Source organism: Natator depressus, chromosome 6, assembly GCF_965152275.1.
Source record: "Natator depressus isolate rNatDep1 chromosome 6, rNatDep2.hap1, whole genome shotgun sequence".
NCBI classification, from domain to species: domain Eukaryota; kingdom Metazoa; phylum Chordata; order Testudines; family Cheloniidae; genus Natator; species Natator depressus.
Window position 1 is genome coordinate 68,431,098 of NC_134239.1, and position 22,956 is coordinate 68,454,053.

Below are 22,956 nucleotides of genomic sequence, written 5' to 3' on the forward strand. Positions count from 1 at the left end.
GAGCACTCCCTTAGCAGAGGTTTTGCTTGGGGAACCATCTGCTGGTGTTGATTTTGGTCCTTGAGGAGTAGGCTGAAGGGACTTTTCTATTAAAATCATCTTGAGGCAGAGATCTCTGTCACGCCGTGCCCTGGCTTTGAGGTTACTACAATGGGCACATTTTTGAGGGATATGAGTCTCCCCCAAACAACAGACACATGATGAGTGGCCGTCAGAGACTGCCTCACAGCAAGAGTCACAGCGTTTGAAGCCAGGAGAGCCAGACATTGCGGTTGATCAAAGTTTCCCAATGGGGAACAGGAGGTGGGGGGTGGGAGTGGAGATAACAATTAAATAATTTTGGGGTGGGGAGGAAGAAACGGTATCTAAGAAAACAAGACTTACGAAACTACAACTAATCTAATTATTTCTATAGAGAAAAAAACGAAGAGGCAGCACGGCCACTGAGCTCCGTTTGCAGCCGAGGACGGTTGAAGTCATGCATGTGCTACGTGAGGTGCCAACAGCACTGCGAGATGACTACTGCGCACGCACGCCCTGACCGAGCACTGCTACCAAAAACCTCCGATGTGCGGTGCAGGGATGCACCGACATCTGACGTGGAGCACCCACAGCGGGGGACACATCTTGAAGAACGCTTGTTACTGCACAAGGTGAGTAACTTCCTCTTTTGCTCCCTTCTGTGCTGTGTGATAGTGGGGAGAATACTGGTCTTTGTTCACAGTTATTGCATATGATTTTGAGAGTCCATTGCTTGTAATGGATATTGGTTCAATGAAACCCTATTCCCAAAACAAAACAATACATGACAGAGTGACAACTTCAGCTCAATATCCTCCTTGGTTTCATATACAGAAGTCATACGTAGCTCTATTAAAATATTAACTGCTGTGTTCCATACAACTGATAATGATGATTTAAAAAATGGAAATTACGTTTTAAAAAACTACATTAAAATAATGCTTTTTCCCTTCAGTTCATTATTACCTGCCTGCAAGGTCCACCAGGTTGATCCTGCTTGCAATTTCAGAGGGGAGATTGTTCTCCAGTATAGCCTGAAGGGAAAAATAAATCAAAAATTTTCAATTCAAATGTATGAAAATACAAGAGGCTACGTGTTCTATTGAAGAGTTGTATTTCTGGCACTTCTACTTATTATGTGACCTTAGGCCATATAGTAAGGTCAAAACATCAACCCAGTAGTTCTCTTAACTTACATGCAAAGCCCACTCTTATGATCACTTTCTCTTGAGCAAACCTCACTACCTCGTGACTGTATGAAAAGATTTTCTTCTAGACCCGACAAAATCACTATTACTATATTCCAAGGTTCTTTTGTGAAACTACTGAAAAATATCTTGAATGTTCTAAAATTAGAGGATGTTAGAAGAGTGAGATGGAAAATATCTATTAGATCACTGAGACCATCTTCCTGACCGTGTAGGATACAGTCCCCCAGAAAAAGGATGTATTGTATCAGATACAGCACACTATGCACCAAGGTGCTTAGGAGATGAATACGGAAATCCCAGAAAGACAAAAAATTCAGAGGAGGCATTAAAATGCTACTCTTCATATTAACATCCTAATCAGTAAGTAGTAACTACAGAGTACAAAAGGTAGTGAAACTGCAAACACATTGCCACATGAATTTTCACAACATTGTTGGGGTGGTGTTGTAATATAAAGATCAGTTTTCAATTTAAATTATTTTCCTTTCACAAGGAGCCTTTGGCTTCACTCCTAACCATAAGCAGGCACAAGGAAACAAGATAACTTCAACAAATACAAAGCCTTCAAGTTGGTGTAGGAAGTGTAACAAAATTTGCAGTATGATCCAAAGGAAATAAGTAGCATAATTTCTACTGAGGTTACTGTAAAGTAGAACAAACTCTGCACAGTATGCTAAACAATGTTCTTTGGGAGGAGAAAAAAAGGAGATTGGAATTTTTAGCTAACCTGAGTGTATTGAATGGTGAAGATGGCATGGGATCTGCTGCTGGCATCATGAACATGCGTAGCTGCTGTGATTCTACATAAAAAGTGCACACAAAAAAATTCAGTTGGGACAGTTCATGTTTCTGAAGTACAAATACAAGATTCAGCTGATTAACGAAAGCTACGACTAAAGAACTGTAGCTTTAAATACAGTGGCCAGATTCTTAGATCTGGCCAAACTGTGCCCAGTACAACACCTGAGAAGGTGGAGGGCAAAGGTGAATTAAATCCACCTTTGCATTTTGATCCAGGGGGCAGTCAAGGGACATATATTAGAACAGCCTTCAGGTACATATTTATGGTGTTAAATAAGACCTGAATACAGCTTGAAAGTATAAAGCAAGGTTACTCACCTGTACAGTAACTGGGGTTCTTCAAGAGGTGTGATCCCTATGTGTATTCCAGTGTGAGGTGTGCATGTACTCCAGGTGCTTGGGACTGGAAGATTCTTGCTAGCAGTATCCATTGGTCCACACCTGCACCCTGCTCCTCCTCCTGGGCACAAGGGAAGGTGCAGACCAATCGCCTCTCCAGTTACTTTTCTACTACAGATAGCCCTAATATAAGGCTCCGCAGCAGAGGAGAAGGAGGCCAGATAGTGGAATACAGATAGGGACCACACATATCAAAGAGCTCCAGTTACCACACAAGGTAAATAATCTCGCTCTCTTCTTTAAGCAATGGTCCCTATGCATATTTCATTGTGGGTGATTCACGAGCAATATTTGTTGAGAAGGAGGGTGTAAGGAACTGTGCTGGATCAATGATAGGAGGACTGCTCTGCCAAAGAATGCATCACCTGTAGAAGCTTGAACCAGGGTATAAAGTCTTGCAAAAGTGTGAACAGAGCCCTATGTTGCTGCCTTACAGATTTCCAGGAGAGACAATCTTGAAGTGAGACTACTGCCGCAGTCTGAGGTCTAGTTGAGTGGGCCCTGACACTTTGTGGGGGAAGGGTCACTGTTAACTCATAACAAAGCAACATACCCCCTGAAATCCATTTGGAAAAGTCTCTGAGAAGAGATCTCTTCCCCTCTCATACATTCCACAAAGGATTCAAATAGTCTAGGTGATTTCCTAAAGGATTCTGTCCTTTGCAGGTAGAATGCCCAGGCATGACAGACATCCAGAGTGTGAAGTTCCCTAATCTCAGCAGTGGCACAAATTTCAGGAAGAACACAGGTAAATTAAGTGAGTGGTCTGTGATGAAATTCCAAGATTACTCTGGGGGGTGAATTTTGGATATAATCTCAGGGACACTTTGTATCTATTGAAGATAGTGTAAGGAGGCTCAGCCAAAAGGGCCTCCGGTTCACCTATTCTTCTTGCTGAAATGATGGCAACTAGAAAGGCAACCTTCATAGATAAGTGGGCTAAGGCAAATAATGCTAAGTGATCAAATAGAGCCTTCATTATAATATTATGTTACTTAATTATATATGATATATTATTTTTGTAGCTTTTTTAGCTGTTTTATTAATAAAAGGAGATGGTTTTTTGAGTATGTTGGGGTTTTTTATTAATTTATATTTAATATTTATAATTTAAGTTTTTATCATGTTAAACTTTGTAAAAGCATTGCAGCACTCAAAGGGTTAACAAAGAAAGTTAAGACTGACAAGATGGGGGAGGTAAAAATCTTTTATTGGACCAAATTTGTTGGAGAGAGAGAGAGAGAGAGAGAGACAAGTTTTTGAACCACTCAGAGCTCTTCTTCAGACCTTCAAAAGTCAGACATTCAGACCGTCAAAAGCTTGTCTCTATCATCCAGTAAAAGATATTATTACCTCATTCACCTTGTCTCTCTAATGTCCTTGGGCCAACATGGCTACAATTACACTGCCTAAAGTTTAGACTGCCAGGAGATGATGGCTGCTGCCCAAAGAGTAGTTGTGTTAGCTTTGCAATTTTGAGTTGAAGGTTTAGATGGATTTTTAGTGGATTTTTTTTAAAAGCTAATTTATTTTATCCATACATTTTCTTATTGTTTTTAATTTTGTGGGTTTTTTATGTATTGTTGTAAATAGTTTATTATGAGAGACTAAATAAATATTTTAAAGCTGCTTGGCTTAGCTTTGCTTTCTGAGCTTTTGAATTTTTTTTAATTGGTTTTATACTTTTGAAGGGTTTTTTTAAATTGCAAGTTATGAGCAGCTGACATATTTAAGTTGCTCACATTTTAAAACTGCAATATTTATTTCTATATTAAAGCTTGAATAAGTGTTTTGTTTTTTGGTGTGTTTTTTTAAACAGGTGAGAATTTTTTGGGCCTGGGCTTTCATAATTGCTATATTTTAGCAATATTATGTTTTACTGCTGATTATTTTATAAATTACATTTTAAATATTTCAGACTTTAGTAAGCTTATTGTTACATTAATTTTGTTTGACAAGCAATTTTAGTTGTTTTATTTTTTAAATTTAGCATTATATTTTCTTTTTTGCATTCAGGTTAATTTTTTATGAGTACACTTAGAAGCAGCTAGGCTCTACGGTTTTTTTTTGTAATTTTGATTAAATTATTGATATTTGGATAATTCTGATTATTAAGGGTTTACTAGGCATGACTACACCAAGTGATACTGCTATAACTGGGTTTTATTATTAAATTAAGCATTTAATATTTAAATGTTTTTAATACTTCATTATTTAGGGTGTTTTGAGCTTTGCCGTGTTAATTAGTACAACAGTTTTTTTTAACTGCACGTTTCTATAATTACTTTAATTTTTATTGTTTTAGAAGACACTTAAAATGTTATTAGGTACTAAATACTGGGATTATAATTTTCTTTATTTTATTTTTTATAGTAACACATTTTTAGCTTATTTTTTTGGTGGCTTTAAGCTTATGTTTTGTTTTTGCCTTTATTTTTTAAACTTAGTACACTTTGCCTGCACAGCTGTTCCCACTAAATACAGTCCTTGACGGATGGCTGCTTTTCACTTTGGATTTATACAAATAGGTAATATAGATTATTGGGCGGGGCAGGGGGGTGTGTGTGTTTATTTAACCTGTCAGGATTTTTTATTTATTTTGTTGGGGTTTTTTATAACTGCTTTTTATGCTTTTTGCATTTATATCTCAAGGTGGCACATTTCACTGGTAAAGTTTTAGGTACTAGAAATAATCCTTGTGAAACCGATGCCTAGATTTGGGCTTTCTTTGCGTTAGGATAAAAAAAAAGCAACTAGATACTATTTTTTTCCACGGAGGCCAATGGCTCCTATTTTAAAAAAATTTTAGTTGCATTTAACAGACTTTTGATGTGCATTTATTTATGGCATTTAACAGACCTTTGCTGTGCTCTGTCAAGTGTTCTTTCTTTCTTTCTTTCTTTCTCTTTCTTTATTATTCTCCAAAGTTCCTTCTTTACCCTGGTCCCAAGCCTCACCCTAATACTTTGAGTATTCCAAAGGGTCCACCCTCAGATTTAACCCACTTCTCAAATGTGACACTAGCTTTTTCAATATTAAAACCTTTAAACTCTTTCAGAGCCATTTCCCTTACTGCTAGGTTGCGACCCTCACACTAAGGGGTGTATACATTGCTTGCTTTAGATGGGTGGCTCTGAGTCATGGCACCACTATGTTGGGGTGGCTTCCGAGACCTTACCCACTCAGTACCTATGAGAGCAAGAACTCATTTGGACTATGAACCCATCACAGAGGTTTCTTCACAGGCACACAATCAAACTACACTTGAGTTGATCAGGCTCAGGGTATAGGGCACACCACACATCCTAAGTTACAAAGAATACTACTTCTTTTATATGCATTTCCACATTACATTGCATTACATGTTTTGGACTGGCTTGGTCACCAATCCCTATACAGCATGCTCTGTCCATGCATGATTTACTGTTTACCTCATCTTACATTCCAGTATTATCTTGTCCATTGTTATCTTGTTCATTGTAAATGGTTCCCTTATCCTAGCTAGTATAGACATTATGTCTCTTAGCCTACTGACCCATTGACTTATCTTAGTTAGCACAAACATTCCGTTTCCAGCCTGCTGATCCATTTACTGCCCTAGTCTTGTCTCACAAAAAATAAGGCCTCACCCATGTCCAATTACTCACGTCAAGCCAGGCCTACAATCCTTTAAACTGAGAGCTGTGAACCAATCACCCTTGTTCAGTGAGGGAATTACCGAGGCCAAGATGATCATCACGAACATCAAATGGTGGATGAAGACATTCCACTTCCGGAGATCTACAGTGGGTCTCCATCTCCTTTCTTCTTGGGAATCAGGAAGAACTTTAAATAAAAAAAATCCTTTTCCCCTACGCTGGGGAGGTTCTATAACTCTCAGATGGAGTAGGGAATTTACTTCTTGCTAGAGCATCCTCTCACGAGAGCAGTGCCTGAAGAGGGACCAGGTCCTGTTTTTTTTGTTTTGTTTGGGGGGAGGAGGGGGTTCGAGGGGGAGGGAGAGAACTATACAGTGTAACCAGTCTGTTGTTATAAGATACAAGGCCTGGGAAAAATGAGGTAGGTGGCCACCAAATTGATACCGGAGTCCTGAACAAGTAGATGTGGTAGAGGGACTGATGCTCTTGAAGGTCAGGTCAAAAGTTTTTCCCAGTAGGAAGCTGCTGGGGGTGGAAGGAGGACAAGGAGGGATGTTATGTTTGCTACATTGCATCCTCTGACACTTCCTGCGTGGCCTGTAACCCTTTTGATGATAAAAGGGTTCAGGGGATGGTCACTGTTTGTAGGACTGAGACTTGTGGTATTTCCTTCATGGTGCTGGAGTGTAGATGACCAGGGAAAGGAGGGTTGCCCTTGAATCATGTTAAGGAATGTAACAACTCATCTGCCTTTTCACTAAACAAACTGTTTCCCTCAAAGGGTAGATCCTCCACTGTGGATCAGACTTCGTTGAGAAATCCAGAGGATTGGCGCCATGACACCTGACACGATTATAGAATTTACCATTGACCAGGAGGCTGTATCTGTTACAGCAACTGAACGCAGGAAGGACAATCTGGCTAGCAATTCACCTTCTTCACTGAATGCCTGGAGCTGCAGCCTATGTCTTGTAGGAGTTTGTTAGTGAATTCCACAAACTTACTATAATTTAAAAAAAACAAACATATTTTGACCTCAAGGCTTGGTAGTTTGCTATGTGGAACTGTAAGCTCAAAGTAAGTATTTTTCTCCCAAAAAGGTCTAAGTGTTGAACTTCCTTATTGGAGGGAGGAGATCCAGGGTGCTGTTGTCTGCTTCTTTCAGCGACAGTTTGTACGAACAACAAATTTGGAGTGGGGTGTGCAAATAAAAATTCTGCTAAAAACTGGCACAAAATATTTCTCTCTCTTTCGTCTTGGAGTACGGCATAAATGGCCAGAGTGTGCCAGACTGTCTTGGCCAGATTTAAGAGGACTTCCTTAATAGGAAAAGGCCCCTTACTGGGATCAGTGCTCTAGAGAATGTCAGTAGTTGATGAGGGGTGTCCTGCATTGCCTCCACGGAGAGCTGGAGCATGTCAATGATCTTCCTCAGTAGATTCTGAAATTGCCTGTAGTCATCAGGTGGTGATGATAAGGCCAGTGCAACTACCTTGTCTGGGGATAAAGATGACAACTCAATCGGAACTGGTGGTTCTGCCTGATCCAGCTCTACACTTAACTACGCAAACTGTCTAAAAACTATTACCCAAAAGCTATTTACAGATAACTGCAGTTAGACACAGAAGCAGCTAGCTAATGCAGTGGACACTGAAGAGGTTCTGTCTCAGTCCACAGGCTGTAGAAAGGAACTGGAGAAGTGGTTGGTCCACACAGCCCCTTATGCCCTCTGTTCAGAGCACAAGAAGGAGAATGGACCAACGCATGCTGCTAGCAAGAATCCCTCAGCCTCAGGCACATGGACACCACACAACGGGATACACGTAAGGACCATTACTTAGGTGCCTGTTTGCGAACGCAAGAAGCCTGGGAGGAAGAATTGGAAGTCCTGGCACAGTCAAGGAACTATGATGTGATTGGAATAACAGAGACTTGATGGGGTAACTCACATGACTGGAGCACTGTCATTAATGGGTATAAACTGTTCAGGAAGGACAGGTAGGGGAGAAAAGGTGGAGGAGTAGCACCGTATGTAAGAGCAGTATGATTGCTCAGAGCTCCAGTATGAAACTGGAGAAAAGCCTGTTGAGAGTCTTTGGGTTAAGTTTAGAGGCGAGAGCAACAAGAGTGATGTTGTAGTTGGTGTCTGCTATAGACCGCCAGACCAGGAGGATGAGGTAGATGAGACTTTCTTTGGACAACTAACAGAAGTTTCCAGATCACAAGCCCTGGTTCTCATGGGGGACTTCAATCACCCTGACATCTGCTGGGAGAGCAATATAGCAGTGCACAGACAATCCAGGAAGTTGTTGGGGACAACTTCCTGGTCCAAGTGCTGGAGAAACCAACTAGGGGCCCTGCTCCTCTTGATCTGCTGCTTCAACCAGGGAAGAATTGGTAGGGGAAGTAGAAGTGGGTGGCAACCTGAGCAGCAGCAACCATGAGATGGTCGAGTTCAGAATCCTGACAAAAGGAAGAAAGGAGAGCTGCAGAATACGGACCCTGGACTTCAGAAAAGCAGACTTTGACTCCCTCAGGAAACTGATGGACAGGATCCTGTGAGAGGCTAATATGAGGGGGAAAGAAGTTCAGGAGAGCTGGCTGAATTTTAAAGAAGCCTTATTGAGTGCGCAGGAACAAACCATCCCAGTGTGCAGAAAAAATAGCAAATATGGCAGGTGACCAGCTGGCTTAACAGAGAAATCTTCGGTGAGCTTCAACACAAAAAGGAAGCTTATAAGAAGTGGAAACTTGGACAGATGACATGGGAGAGTATAAAAATATTGCTTGAGCATGCAGGGGTGTAATCACGAAGGCCAAAGCACAACTGGAGTTGCAGCTAGCAAGGGATGTGAAGGGTAACAATAACGGTTTCTACAGGTATGTTAGCAACAAGGTGGTGGTCAGGGAAAGTGTGGAACCCTTACTGAATGGGGGAGGCAACCTAGTGACATATGATGTGGAAAAAGCTGAAGTACTCAATGCTTTTTTTGCCTCCGTCTCTACAGACAAGGTCAGCTCCCAGACTGCTGTACTGGGCAGCACAGTATGGGGAGGAGGTGAGCAGCCCTCAGTGGTGAAAGAACAGGTTAAGGACTATTTAGAAAAGCTGGACATGCACAGCACAAGTCCATGGGTCTGGATCTAATGCATCTGAGGGTGCGGAGGGAATTTGCTGATTTGATTGCAGAGCTGCTGGCCATTATCTTTGAAAACTTGTGGTGATCAGGGGAGGTCCTGGATGATTGGGAAAAGACAAATATAGTGCCCATCTTTAAAAAAGGGAAAAAGGAGAATCTGGGGAACTAGAGACTGGTCAGCCTCACCTCAGTCCCTAAAAAAATCATGGAGCCGGTCCTCAAGGAATCCATTTTGAAGCACTTGGAGGAGAGGAAGGTGATCAGGAACTGTTAACATGCATTCGCCAAGGGCAAGCCATGCCTGACCAACCAGATTGCCTTCTATGACGATACGGGGAAAGCGGTGGACATGATATATCTTGACTTTAGCAAAGTTTTTGATATGGTCTCCCACAGTATTCTTGCCAGCAAGTTAAAAAAGTATGGATTCGATGAATGGACTATAAGGTAGATAGAAAGCTGGCTAGATTGTTGGGCTCAACGGGTAGTGATCAACGGCTCCATGTCTAGTTGGCAGCCAGTATCAAGTGGAGTGCCCCAGGGGTCGATCCTGGGGCTGGTTTTGTTCCCCATCTTCATTAATGATCTGGATGATGGGATGGATTCCACCCTCAGCAAGTTCGCGGATGACACTAAGCTGGGGGGAGAGGTAGAGATGCTTGAGGGTAGGGATAGGGTCCAAAGTGACCTAGACAAATTGAAGGATTAGGCCAAAAGAAATCTGATGAGGTTCAACAAGGACAAGTGCAGAGTCCTGCACTTAGGACAGAAGAATTCCATGCACTGCTATAGGCTGAGGACTGACTGGCTAAGCAGCAGTTCTGCAGAAAAGGACCTGGGGATTACAGTGGACGAGAAGCTGGATATAAGTCAACAGTGTACCCTTGTAGCCAAGAAGGCTAACGGCATATTGGGCTGCATTTGTAGGAGCATTGCAAGCAGATCGAGGGAAGCGATTATTTCCCTCTATTCGGCAATGGTGAGGCCACATCTGGAGTACTGCGTCCAGTTTTGGGGCCCCTACTATAGAAAGAATGTGGACAAATTGGAGGAGTCCAGCAGAGGGCAATGAAAATGATTAGGGAGCTGGGGCACATGACTTATGAGGAGAGGCTGAGAGAACTGGGCTTGTTTAGTCTGCAGAAGAAGAGAAGAGTGAGGGGGGATTTGATGGTGGCATTCAACTAAAGGTAGAGGAGGCCTGGGATTATTTTAAATCAAAGCTGCAGAAGCTATCGGAAGCCTGCATCCCAAGAAAGGGGAAAAAATACATAGGCAGGAGTTGTAGACCAAGCTGGATGAGCAAGCATCTCAGAGAGGTGATTAAGAAAAAGCAGAAAGCATACAGGGAGTGGAAGATGGGAAGGATCAGCAAGGAAAGCTACCTTATCAAGGTCAGAACACGTAGGGATAAAGTGAGACAGGCTAAAAGTCAAGTAGAGTTGGACCTTGCAAAGGGAATTAAAACCAACAGTAAAAGGTTCTATAGTCATATAAATAAGAAGAAAACAAAGAAAGAAGAAGTGGGACCGCTAAACACTGAGGATGGAGTGGAGGTCAAGGATAATCTAGGCATGGCCCAATATCTAAACAAATACTTTGCCTCAGTCTTTAATAAGACTAAAGAGGATCTTAGGGAGAATGGTAGCATGACAAATGGGAATGAGGATATGGAGGTAGACATTACCATATCTGAGGTAGAAGCCAAACTCAAATAGCGTAATGGGACTAAATCAGGGGGCCCAGATAATCTTCATCCAAGAATATTAAAGGAATTGGCACATGAAATTGCAAGCCCATTAGCAAGAATTTTTAATGAATCTGTAAACTCAGGGGTTGTACCGTATGATTGGAGAATTGCTAACATAGTTCCTATTTTTAAGAAAGGGAAAAAAAGTGATCCGGGTAATTATAGGCCTGTTAGTTTGACATCTGTAGTATGCAAGGTCTTGGAAAAAATTTTGAAGGAGAAGATAGTTAAGGACATTGAAGTCAATGGTAAATGGGACAAAATACAACATGGTTTTACAAAAGGTAGATCGTGCCAAACCAACCTGATCTCCTTCTTTGAGAAGGTAACAGATTTTTTAGACATAGGAAACGCAGTGGATCTAATTTACCTAGATTTCAGTAAGGCGTTTGATACCGTGCCACATGGGGAATTATTAGTTAAATTGGATAAGATGGGGATCAATAGGAAAATTGAAAGGTGGATAAGGAATTGGTTAAAGGGGAGACTACAACGGGTCCTACTGAAAGGTGAACTGTCAGGCTGGAGGGAGGAACTCCCTTGGAGTTCCTCAAGGATCGGTTTTGGGACCAATCTTATTTAATCTTTTTATTACTGACCTTGGCACAAAAAGTGGGAGCGTGCTAATAAAGTTTGCGGATGATACAAAGCTGGGAGGTATTGCCAATTTAGAGAAGGATATGGATATCCTACAGGAGGATCTGGATGACCTTGTAAACTGGAGTAATAGTAATAGGATGAAATTTAATAGTGAGAAGTGTAAGGTCATGCATTTAGGGATTAATAACAAGAATTTTAGTTATAAGCTAGGGACACATCAATTAGAAGTAACGGAGGAGGAAAAGGACCTTGGAATATTGGTTGATCATATGATGACTATGAGCCGCCAATGTGATATGGCCGTGAAAAAAGCTAATGCGGTCTTGGGATGCATCAGGAGAGGTATTTCCAGTAGGGATAAGGAGGTTTTAGTACCGTTATACAAGGCACTGGTGAGACTTCACCTGGAATACTGTGTGCAGCTCTGGTCTCCCAGGTTTAAGAAGGATGAATTCAAACTAGAACAGGTACAGAGAAGGGATACTAGGATGATCCGAAGAATGGAAAACTTGTCTTATGAAAGGAGACTCAAAGAGCTTGGCTTGTTTAGCCTAACTAAAAGAAGGTTGAGGGGAGATATGATTGCTCTCTATAAATATATCAGAGGGATAAATACTGGAGAGGGAGAGGAATTATTTAAGCTCAGTACCAATGTGGACACAAGAACAAATGGATATAAACTGGCCACCAGGAAATTTAGACTAGAAATTAGACGAAGGTTTCTAACATCAGAGGAGTGAAGTTTTGGAATAGCCTTCCAAGGGAAGCAGTGGGGGCAAAAGATCTATCTGGCTTTAAGATTAAACTCGATAAGTTTATGGAGGAGATGGTATGATGGGATAACATGGTTTTGGTAATTAAATATTCATGGTAAATAGACCCAATGGCCTGTGATGGGATATTAGATGGGGTGGGATCTGAGTGACCCAGGAAAGAATTTTCTGTAGTATCTGGCTGATGAATCTTGCCCATATGCTCAGGGTTTAGCTGATTGCCATATTTGGGGTCAGGAAGGAATTTTCCTCCAGGGCAGATTGGAAGAGGCCCTGGAGGTTTTTCACCTTCCTCTGTAGCATGGGGCACGGGTCACTTGCTGGAGGACTTTAAACTACAATTTGAGGACTTCAATAGCGCAGATATAGGTGTGAGGTTTTTTGCAGGAGTGGTGGGTGAAATTCTGTGGCCTGCATTGTGCAGGTGGTCAGACTAGATGATCATAATGGTCCCTTCTGACCTAAATATCTATGAATCTATGAACTACACGTAGGGGGTTCCAAAGAGGATGGAGCTAGGCTGTTCTCAGTGGGGGCAGATGACAGAACAAGTAGCAATGGTCTCAAGTTGCAGTGGGGGAAGTCTAGGTTGGAGATTAGGAAAAACTACTTTACTAGGAGGGTAGTGAAGCACTGGAATGGGTTACCTAGGGAGGTGGTGGAATCTCCATTCTTAGAGGTTTTTAAGGCCCGGCTTCACAAAGCCCTGGCTGGGATGATTTAGTTGGGTTTGGTCCTGCTTTGAGCAGGGGGTTGGACTAGATGACCTCCTGAGGTCTCTTCCAACCCTAGTTTTCTATGGTTCTATGATGACTTGAAGAAGAAGGGAATAAACTATATTTTTCATCCCCATGTGCCTGGAATATACTGGGCCAGGGCCTTGGCCCTCACTCTGGCTCCTCTGCACATCCCCAGAAGAGCAAGCGTGCCAGAAAGCTGCCCTAACAGCTGGCTGGTGCCAGCTTCATGACATCCTCTGTCACAAAGGACCTGTTAGGGCACCTTTCTACCTCATTTACACCACCAGAGCAGTGCAAGAGGCTAGAGCGAGGGCCAAGAATTTGGCTCACCATATTCAAGGGAGGTTGGGAACAATGTAATAGAGTTGAAAAATGGAATTCATTCAACAGGTGTAATTGAAGTGAGTGAACTCCCCACTCCTCCACCATGGGCAGACTGCATACCATACGGTTCAGTGTATCTACTTATTTTCTTTATCACAGTTGGCCCATGTCCAGACTTTGGGTCCAACAATTCATGACTAAACTACAATATCAAACTTAGCTGTGGTAAGGTAAAAAATTGCAAAGCAGCAGCTGGAAGTTAGTGCCCCACAGCCCAGCTCACAAGTTTTTCACCAAGCTGAATCTAATCCTCTCAGCCACTGCACTGTGAGGCTGGGTGCTAGCTACCAGCTGCCAGGACACTGAAGAGGGAAAAACTACACCCTCCCACTCTGTCTGGGTCCAACTGATAGTATCCTCCCACTCTTTTTATTGGTCAGCCATGTCAAAAGGAGGAGGACTTTGCTTAGGGTAGCGGTCAGTTCCCAGATCCCTCTCTTGGTCACACTTAGGGCTTGACATTAATAGAAAAATTACCCATTGCTGACAATGGGTATCAGCTTCATGTGCAGTGTGGAGCACAGTTTAGCACGGGTTCAGCTGCATCTTTGGCTGATAACAGGATGTTTGAGTTGTCTAGAGTCTAGGCTATTCACAGCCCATGTGTGGATTTTTGTGGGTGGATGTTATAGTGGTTTTTCATGTTTTATTGCTTGTGGCATGTAGCATGTGCTTTATTATCTTTCAGTGGCCCTGCTGACATCATTCGGGTTTATTTACTTTACTTTTCAGGGTTGAGAGGCTGTGTTTTTGTGTGCTGTGGTATTTCACTTTTCTTTTACGCATTTGAGACTGGGTCTGGCATGCTATACAGAAGAACCTCACTAGTAACTATGAGATGCATAATAAAAAAAATAAGGATAACAGCACAAAACATTTATTTTTATAACTGACAATTGTAGCTCCCTTTAATTTACTTGATAGTATTTTATAATACGCTACTAAATGTACTATAAAATATTTTATAAAAATAATGACATTGGCAATGAGTCTTCATTACATCACTGTCCAATGTCAAATATTTATGCAGAGGTAGGAAAAACTGCCGTTTTGTGCAAATTACAAAGCCTGAAGTTTAGCAAGATACTATCCTATGGATTTTTTTCTGCATGTTTCATTTGTGTTTCTGTAATCGTGAGACTATACTCTGATTGCATTGATAAACACATACAATGGAATTTCATTGAAGATCTATTTGGGAAACTCCCTTTTGATGATGAAATGATATCTAATGATCACTGCAAGAGTTGAGTGGTAAAATTAAATTCCACTGCACATTCTTTACCTCAGTAATATACATTTTTAAAAAATTTTTTGTTTACAATGCTTAAAATGCGTGCAATGGCCTTGATGTTCTAGCCCAGTGTTTCTCAAATGCAGCCACAACAGTCTCCAAAGCATGGGTAGAGACTAGGGTTGCCAACTCTGACTGAAGCTATTCCGAAAGCATTTCCCCCCCAATGTAACATGTCATTTTCTTAAAATAGCCTATTAAAATCTCCCGTATTGCTTTCAATAGTCGCCAGAAGATCGATGTCAATTCCGGAAGACTCCAGGCCAATCCTGGAGTGTTGGCAACCTTCCCTGCAGCACCCAACTGTTGCTCCTGAATAGCTGTTACCAAGGGCAGTGAGATGCATCACCTTGGTGTTTGTGCTGGCAGCCTACAGCTCCTTGGGGGCTCCGGGCGGTGCCTCTGGAGACATGTGGGGCCGATGTGCACGGTGCTGGAGGCAGCTCTCATCAATGGAGGCAGATGTGGCGTTCAGTCTCCAGGGCGCTCCCCTGCTCCCACCCGAGGCATGGTGAGCCTGGGACTCCCCACGTGGATGGTGAGTTCCCGACCCACCTTCCCCAGGGCAGGCTCTCAATGAAAGGCCATGGGAGGCAGGGACAGACAGATGGGTTTGTCAGAGCAGCCACCAGCAAAAGTTGGTAGCCGACTTTGAAGCCACCAAAAAAATTGTCGAGAGAACCCCTGGCCTCTCTCTCTATTTATATTCATATTGAAACAGTGATCTGCATTTGTAAGCTTTCAAACTACATTCTTTTTATTCACCTTAATGCTACCTGAGGAGAGAGAAATCATTGGATTAAAAATAGCTTTCTCAGCGTCATGGATTTAACTGGGATGATAATCTCCCTAATTTTTTTCATATAGTACGTTGTGAGGTTTGCATAAAAGTTTAAAATATTTTTAAAATAAAAACAAAAACAGTGTCTGTTTACTAATCATTTGTGAGTATTCACTAAATACAGAAAGGAAAATTTATCCATCAGAATCAAATAGGAAACATATATGAGTCACAAGCACTTTTGTGCTGTACGGGGACCCTGTGGTTGGATCCAGGCCCAATTAACTTTAACGAACCACTCACTTTAGTAAGTTGAAGTCGGAATATTAACGAAACCTCACCTTATCCCCCCCCACCCAATAAATAACTAAAAATCCTGTGCAAAAACCAAAAATCCTTACCTATGTTTTATTTATGCACTATGGGTAAAAAACAGCTACGTGCAAAGAACCCTCTCCTTGCCTAGACACCAATTAAATCCAAATTAAACCCTCAAAATACAATTTATGTGCTCTATAGGCTTGCTGTGGTCATAGGCGCCGACTTCTTCTGGTGCCAGTGGGTACTCGACCCCCCCTCTGCCCCCAGACCCCCCCCCCCGACTCCACCTCTGCCCCCCCCCATTCCAACCCCTTCCCCAAAGTCCTCGCTCCAACTCCGCCCCCTCCCTGCCCCATTTGACTCTTTTCCCAAATCCCCACCCTGGTCCTGCCTCTTCCCCGCCTCCTCCCCTGAGCGCACCACATTCCCGCTCCTACCCCTCCCTCCCAGAGCTTGCTGCAGCTGTTTGGCGGTGGCAAGCACTGGGAGCGAGGGAGGAGCGGAGACGTGGCACGCTCAGGGGAGGAGGCGGAGGAGGAGGTGAGGTGAGGCGGGGCGGGGGAGTGGGGCAGGGAGCTTGGCTGCTGGTGCGTGTAGAGCACCCACTAATTTTTCCCAGTGGGTGCTCCAGCCCCAGAGCACCCACAGAGTTGGCACCTATGGCTGTGGTCTCTGCACATAGGTGAAATTCACCCTAAGATTATGGAAACATTTCAGCCAGAAATTGTGGGTGCATTTTTATACACCTAGGATTTTTGCAGACAATTCTTGCACCTACAGTTTTGCTTGCACATGCTGCTAGGACTATTTTTTGTGCATGCGAAAATTCCAGTGTTTGCTCCCAAGTCAGGTAATTACACGTAGCTGCTTGATTGGTGTACAAACACTGCATCGTAATTTTAGAGGCTAGTTTAAGGACCCTTGAAAATGTGTCCCTTTATATTAAAGAAATTAACCCAACATAATTTTAAATTTCTGCTATTTTTATTAGGTCTTTTCCATAGGAAAGGATGGTACAAATGGCTTCTGGCCTGTTTTTACAATAGTTCTACCTTGTGGTCAGCCTGAATCACATGATAAACATACATCAAACAGCTTGTAGTAAAGCACAAATGTGTTGTGATTTCAGTAGTCACAAACTAAGCTACACTGAAACTGAATTAAAAACTATACCATCTGAAGAATGGAGTATGTGGAGCATACAGATTTACTTGGTTAGAGCAAAACATCTCCCTATAGTTCACTTTTTATCCTGTATAAAAATTATATTATGTGTATACTATGTGTAAGTCAGGATACAACCAGTTTTGTCATAATATCTATGCAAATCTTTTAATGAGCCCTTGTAACAACTATTTAAGAGCTACGTGATGATATATAGTATTTTTTCAGAGAGTAATTTGGAAACCTGATGTCATCGCATAGATCAATCATTCTTCATTTGTTTAAAGTTAAATGGCAAGCGTGTAACATTGTCAGAAAAATCAGTAGTTGTGTCATCAAAACTGGGAAAAAAACAGGAGATACAGAAAAATGGTTGAGTAAAAAACAAACGAACAGAAATACCTGTTGGCTATTCCTTCTTCCAGAAGTCCTATGACTTGTTTGTAGTCTGTAACTAAATGCTGAGACAATCCTGTCAGAGGTTTAAAAAGTGAGAGAGAGAGACTGTTAAACAGGTTTTACTCTGGAAATATTGTTTCACTCTAAGTCTCTTGATTCAACTATGCAATAGGGTCACTACCATAACTGGGGAGTACAAACATTCTGTCTGCGATTTAGACCTCGTCTACACACAATTTTTGTATCAGTATCACTATTTTGATTAGCTGTGGGGTTTTTTGTTTTGTTTTGAAACCAAAATAGTTATACCGGTAAAACCCCTAGTGTGGATGCAGTTATATTGGTATAAAAATGTCTTCTACCAGTCTAGTTTATTCCTCTTCCCATATGGGAATAAGTTAGAGTGGCATAAACATTTTATATCAATGTAACTGCATCCACATGAGGTTGATTTTTTTTAATCACTTTAACTACACACTCAGTTGAAGTGATAATTTCTGTGTGTGTAGACAATCCTACAGCCATTGCTTCTGCAGATGTAAAGTATAAGGTTCAGTCCAAATGAATCAGAGAATGAGAAAGTCCTCTTGTCTGGAGTCTTTGGTGCACACTTCATTAGCTAAATACCATACTGTGAACCTGTGACATTTATCTGTAAACTAAACCCTGGATAAAATTCTGTGTCCTACTCCACACCAAAGTGCATCCTGATTATGATCCTAGAAAGAATCAAGCATTAATGTAGCTGCCCTGAGAAAACCAAAAAAAGGGGGTGAGGGAAGTCCATCAGCCAGGAATGAAACCCACTAGAGGGCAGTATGCTGCTATGGTGTAACTTTATTTAGCATCTTATACAATGTAAATTTGTAGCAGACACACTAAGTTGGCTTCAGTAGACTTACTCCTGGGATGAAACTGATCTCACATGTTCGCACTGTCTTATTTTTGGCAGCTATAGAATCATGGGAATCCTAGGCCTCACCGTACAGGGCACTATAGAAAATAATCTTTTCCCAAATTGTTTATCATGGGGTAGAGTGAAGTGCGCCTCATATTTTTTGTTGTATTTCATTAGTACAACAATCCAGGAAACATGTCTTCTTTTTAATATGTGCCATAGAAATGTGTATAAGGGGGAGGGGAGGAAATGGTATACTTTGTTACCATAAAATAATTTATGGTAAGAATATCATTTCTTAAGACTATTTTAAATGAGCTAGCAAATTTACATATACACACCCATTGGCACCATGAAAAACAAATAATATATAGTTCTATTGGAACATCTTATCTACAGGAAACAGACTTTCAGTGATAGGAATCAACACCTAATGCCACACCTTCTAAAGAGACCCCCTTCTAAAAGGTCTAATTTTTCTAATTAAAATGATTTTCCTATCAAGTCAAGATCAATTTCTTACCCTAGTCAATAATTTAAAAGCTAAGCAAGACTCAAATGGCTATTTTAGAGATAGTGGGACAGAGTCTATCCTCAGATACTAATAGATAAATAGACTCTGAATGAGGTCAGAATTTGGCCCACAGATTTGTTTTAGCCATTTAATACCTGACCCAAAGAAAACAAATTCTCACACCAGCATCACATTCACCCACAACTAAAGTAATCTCATCAATGGACTAAAAACATGCAAAATTACAAGATGGTTTACAAAGCAAAGCATTTATTCTACTGACATTGTATTAGCTATACGTTGAGCTCCAAAAGATGTAATGACATTTTCCTGTCTGAAAAACAATAGCCAATTACTGTTCAAACAGCACCAGCATCTGCAAATCTACAGAATATGGAAAAGCGCCTTATCTTGTTTCTCTAACTCACTTTCAAGGGTTTGTAATCTTGTGAATAAAAAATTAGCTATGTGATGGGAAGGCACAGTTATATTTATTATAAAGTTTCCACAGTTCTTACCCATTACATTTATGTTATTGCGGATACTATTGCCTCCAGTATAGAAACTAGTTGATCACAGCACACAAAAGGTTTATTATAAAAAGGCAAAAGAAAAATTATTAATGTTGTTGGAGAAGGAATGCCACGAAGTGCTCTTTCTGCTACTTGGAAAAAGAAAGTCTGTTTTCAAGAATCACAGAAAGATCACAAAAAACTCTGTCTGGACTAGAAATCTCTCTCAAACTAAGACAGAATTTGCCTCAGAAATCTGTCTCAGAGTAACAATATAGATTGCATCATTTCCTGATTTAAAAGAGGCTGATTCCTTAACAGTGCAACCATCTGTAAGAGAGAATTTTGAAACCATTCCAATCTGAAGCACTGAAACAGTTTCAGCATTTTAAATGCTAGAAACGTGCAGCCTTTATATATATATATTAAAAAAAATGATAGTCTGGAATCTATTCAAAATACTTAGTGCTGGGATTTCCTGACTGGACTAGCAAATGGAAAATGCATTACCTCTAATATGAAAGTAACTAGGCAACCCTAAAGGGTTTTCTCTTTGGTTCCCTTCCTTGTCTGTTCTTCATCCAAGTATTGACTTCTATACACTAGAGTATACTGAAACAAACTATCTAAGTGACACCTGCAGTATATGAGGAAGCCCCTCCCCAACACTAAAATGTTTCTGTTACCCCTAAACTGGTGACAGCTCATGCGTAACACGTATAACGCAAGTACAGATGCAAGTCTTGATATACTGCAATGTACTGTGAGATAATGGGAAATCTTTGAACTTTGCCTATGTTCATCAGTTTAACAATACTCATTTGTTCCATTCAGCAAATTGTCTGGTAGAGGGGTGCAAAGTAAACCATCCTCCTATGCAACTACAGGCTATAATTATATGGCTAATTCAGAAAATATGTCCACCCAGCTATCAGTAACAGGATTCCTAGGGCATGATCCTGAAGAGACTCCACATGCAAAACTTCTGTGGATTTCAAAGGGCAAGGGCTTACATAGAAAGACTGCAGGATCATACTGTACATTACTGAACTCTCAGAATATTGCTGAATCCAATAATTGCTAAGCAGCCCTTAAGCCACAGAAGTGTAAACCACTTTATTTTCTGAGTTAGAAGTTCTTTAAAATCAAGCCACCTGTACTGATCTGCAGCATGAAAAATGTCTGAACGCTCTCACCCCTCACCTGACATGTGAGCTAACTAACAAGCACACTTCTGCAGGAATCCATGTGATCAGCTTCTCTTTATCAATCTCCTACCAAAAAACAAAATAATGCCACCTCCCAAAAACAAACCACACACACAAATGATTATAGTTGTTAAACACACAACACACAGTAGTATACACATAAAGAACTATGTCATGTGACTACATACCCCAAGACACTGATTCATCAGTATCAATTCTATTTATGTGGTACAACAACAGCAATGTAATGCTACCACATGACACTTCAAACAAGAAGTTATTTCATTTTTAACTCATCCAGCCATTTCTTTCTAAAATTTTGAATCACGTTACTTATTATAAGCAGAGCTGCAAGTTCCTTGCAGAGATTTTTATTGGAATTTATGGGTTTTTCATGGGACAAAGATAGCAGGAGTAGGGCTAATAGAGTGCCCAATGTGGATTTTCTCATGTGACCTGAAATGGCACTTTCTGATTTTGTTAACGGGTTTATATTATACTTTTCTCATAGTACAAGGTAACAAAAATTCAGGGAAGGGAAAATTTTAAGGGAAACAACAGAACTGCAACATTATAAAGTCACTATCCTAGTTACAAGCAATATTCTAGGTAACATCTGGGTATTGAATTCTTATTTAAAGAACTAACAATAAATATAAAATATCAGAACTAGAAGACAAAGGATAGATTTATCTAATCAGGAAATATCTGGGAAACAACTGCATAACTTCCTACCACAGGGTTAGCTGGGACATTAAGAGATTCATTCATATCCCAGATATGACCTGGTTTCCTCCCAGATCAAGAGAACTCTGGGATTTGCCACCTAGGAACCACGGGAGATGTACGCCTGACAGCAAAGCAAACAGGGAAAGAAACAGTCTAAAGCACTCTTCTCAATGTGGGCAACGATCAGGAAAAAGCAGCAGCTCCTGGTGGGGCTCTACAGTAACTAGGCTCTGGGTAAGATCTGTAATGAGGTTCCCAGCTGAGAGGGAGCCAGGGAAGGAACACAGAAAGGGCCACAGTGAAGGCCAAATGTGTACGCTTCTCCTAGATTTCAAAGGATTACAGGTTTGCCATACTGGATCAGACCATCAACTCATTTATTTTTCAATCCTGAATTTAGTAGGATGCTGGTGGTACAGAAAGTCATAGTTAAAATAACCAGAATGCTACCTGGCCAATCGTGTATAGGAGGTTTGTGTGTAAAATCTCCCTATTGGCTCTGCTGGTAATCAGTTTATTCTCTGAGACATGAAAACTGATAACAATGATCAGGTGATAAAAGCAATATTACAGGACATACTGATTATCAGGAAACTAGGCATCAGAATTTCATGTTTCTTTTACTTGGCTCTGTCACTGGATGAACCTGGGCAAGTAACTCAACCTCTTCTCTTCAGTTTCACTATCAGTAAATTGTGAATACCATTTATATATTTCATGGAGATGTTGAGAGACTTAACTTATGTTTGTGAAGCACTTTGAGATTCTTGGATGAAGAATGCTATGTACTATTATTATATCTTGCAAAGCCAAATTAAATTGACTACAAATGTTGTTAGTAGTTCTAAAATGATCCAGCTCTTTCAAAAATCCAGCCACAGAATTTATCTTGATTTTCCATTTCCCTTTCCCTCCCTCTCCCAAAGAAAAAAACCCCACCAACCTGCACAAGTCACATGACACGATAACGGCAAACAGCAGGAGAAGGGGTAGAGGAGAACAAAGGAAACTTACAAAAGGAAAGGAGATGTTTTAAAAAGCAGAACAAGCTAGTATTTGATCTGACATGAGAGAACCAATACAATTCTGTCTTATGTGCATTTTACACATTAAAGGAATACTTCCTAGGTGTCAAACATGTTACAATCCACTTGGCCAATAGCCAAGAGTTGGCACTGTCAGTAATTCCAGAAGTAATTTGGAGTTCTGCCCACTGTGTAGACATCGTGTTTAGCAGCACATTAAAAGGGAAACGGGTGTATTTACTTTCCAGACAAACCCACCCATATTTATAATTTGCATCGGTTTGGAAAGGTCTCTTTTTCCATTCCTGACCATTAATATGTTTTATACGGTTTTAAGATCACTTAGTTACTTCTACTACCTATAGTGCGCTGATTCTGTAGAAACCACTTTCTGTCAATCACTGACCAAATGTGTTACTTTTCAGAGGGCAAACTCAGTATAATCCACTCTCAAACGACTTAAGCACCAACCGTTTACTTTAAAATATTACACTTCTGACAATAGGGCAGAGGCAAAAGGGAAGAGAAAGAAAAACCGGAAAAGCAAAAGAAGGTAAGAGAAAAGATAAAGACTGAAAAGAGGAAAACAGAATGGAAGAAACAATTTTACATAAAGATGTAAGTTTGGAAACTTAATATAAAACTGCATTAGAA

General features: G+C 40.9%; 1 protein-coding gene across 1 annotated transcript in view; it reads right to left on the reverse strand.

Annotated features, from left to right (window-relative positions):
- Positions 1-22,956, reverse strand: part of STARD9 (StAR related lipid transfer domain containing 9) — a 200,271-nt gene that overhangs the window by 83,626 nt on the left and 93,689 nt on the right. The window contains exons 8-10 of the mRNA XM_074955639.1: positions 17,420-17,489; positions 1,960-2,032; positions 988-1,055 (exon numbers count right to left, since the gene is read on the reverse strand). Coding sequence (XP_074811740.1) covers positions 988-1,055; positions 1,960-2,032; positions 17,420-17,489 — 211 coding nt within the window. The remainder of the gene's footprint in view (positions 1-987; positions 1,056-1,959; positions 2,033-17,419; positions 17,490-22,956) is intronic.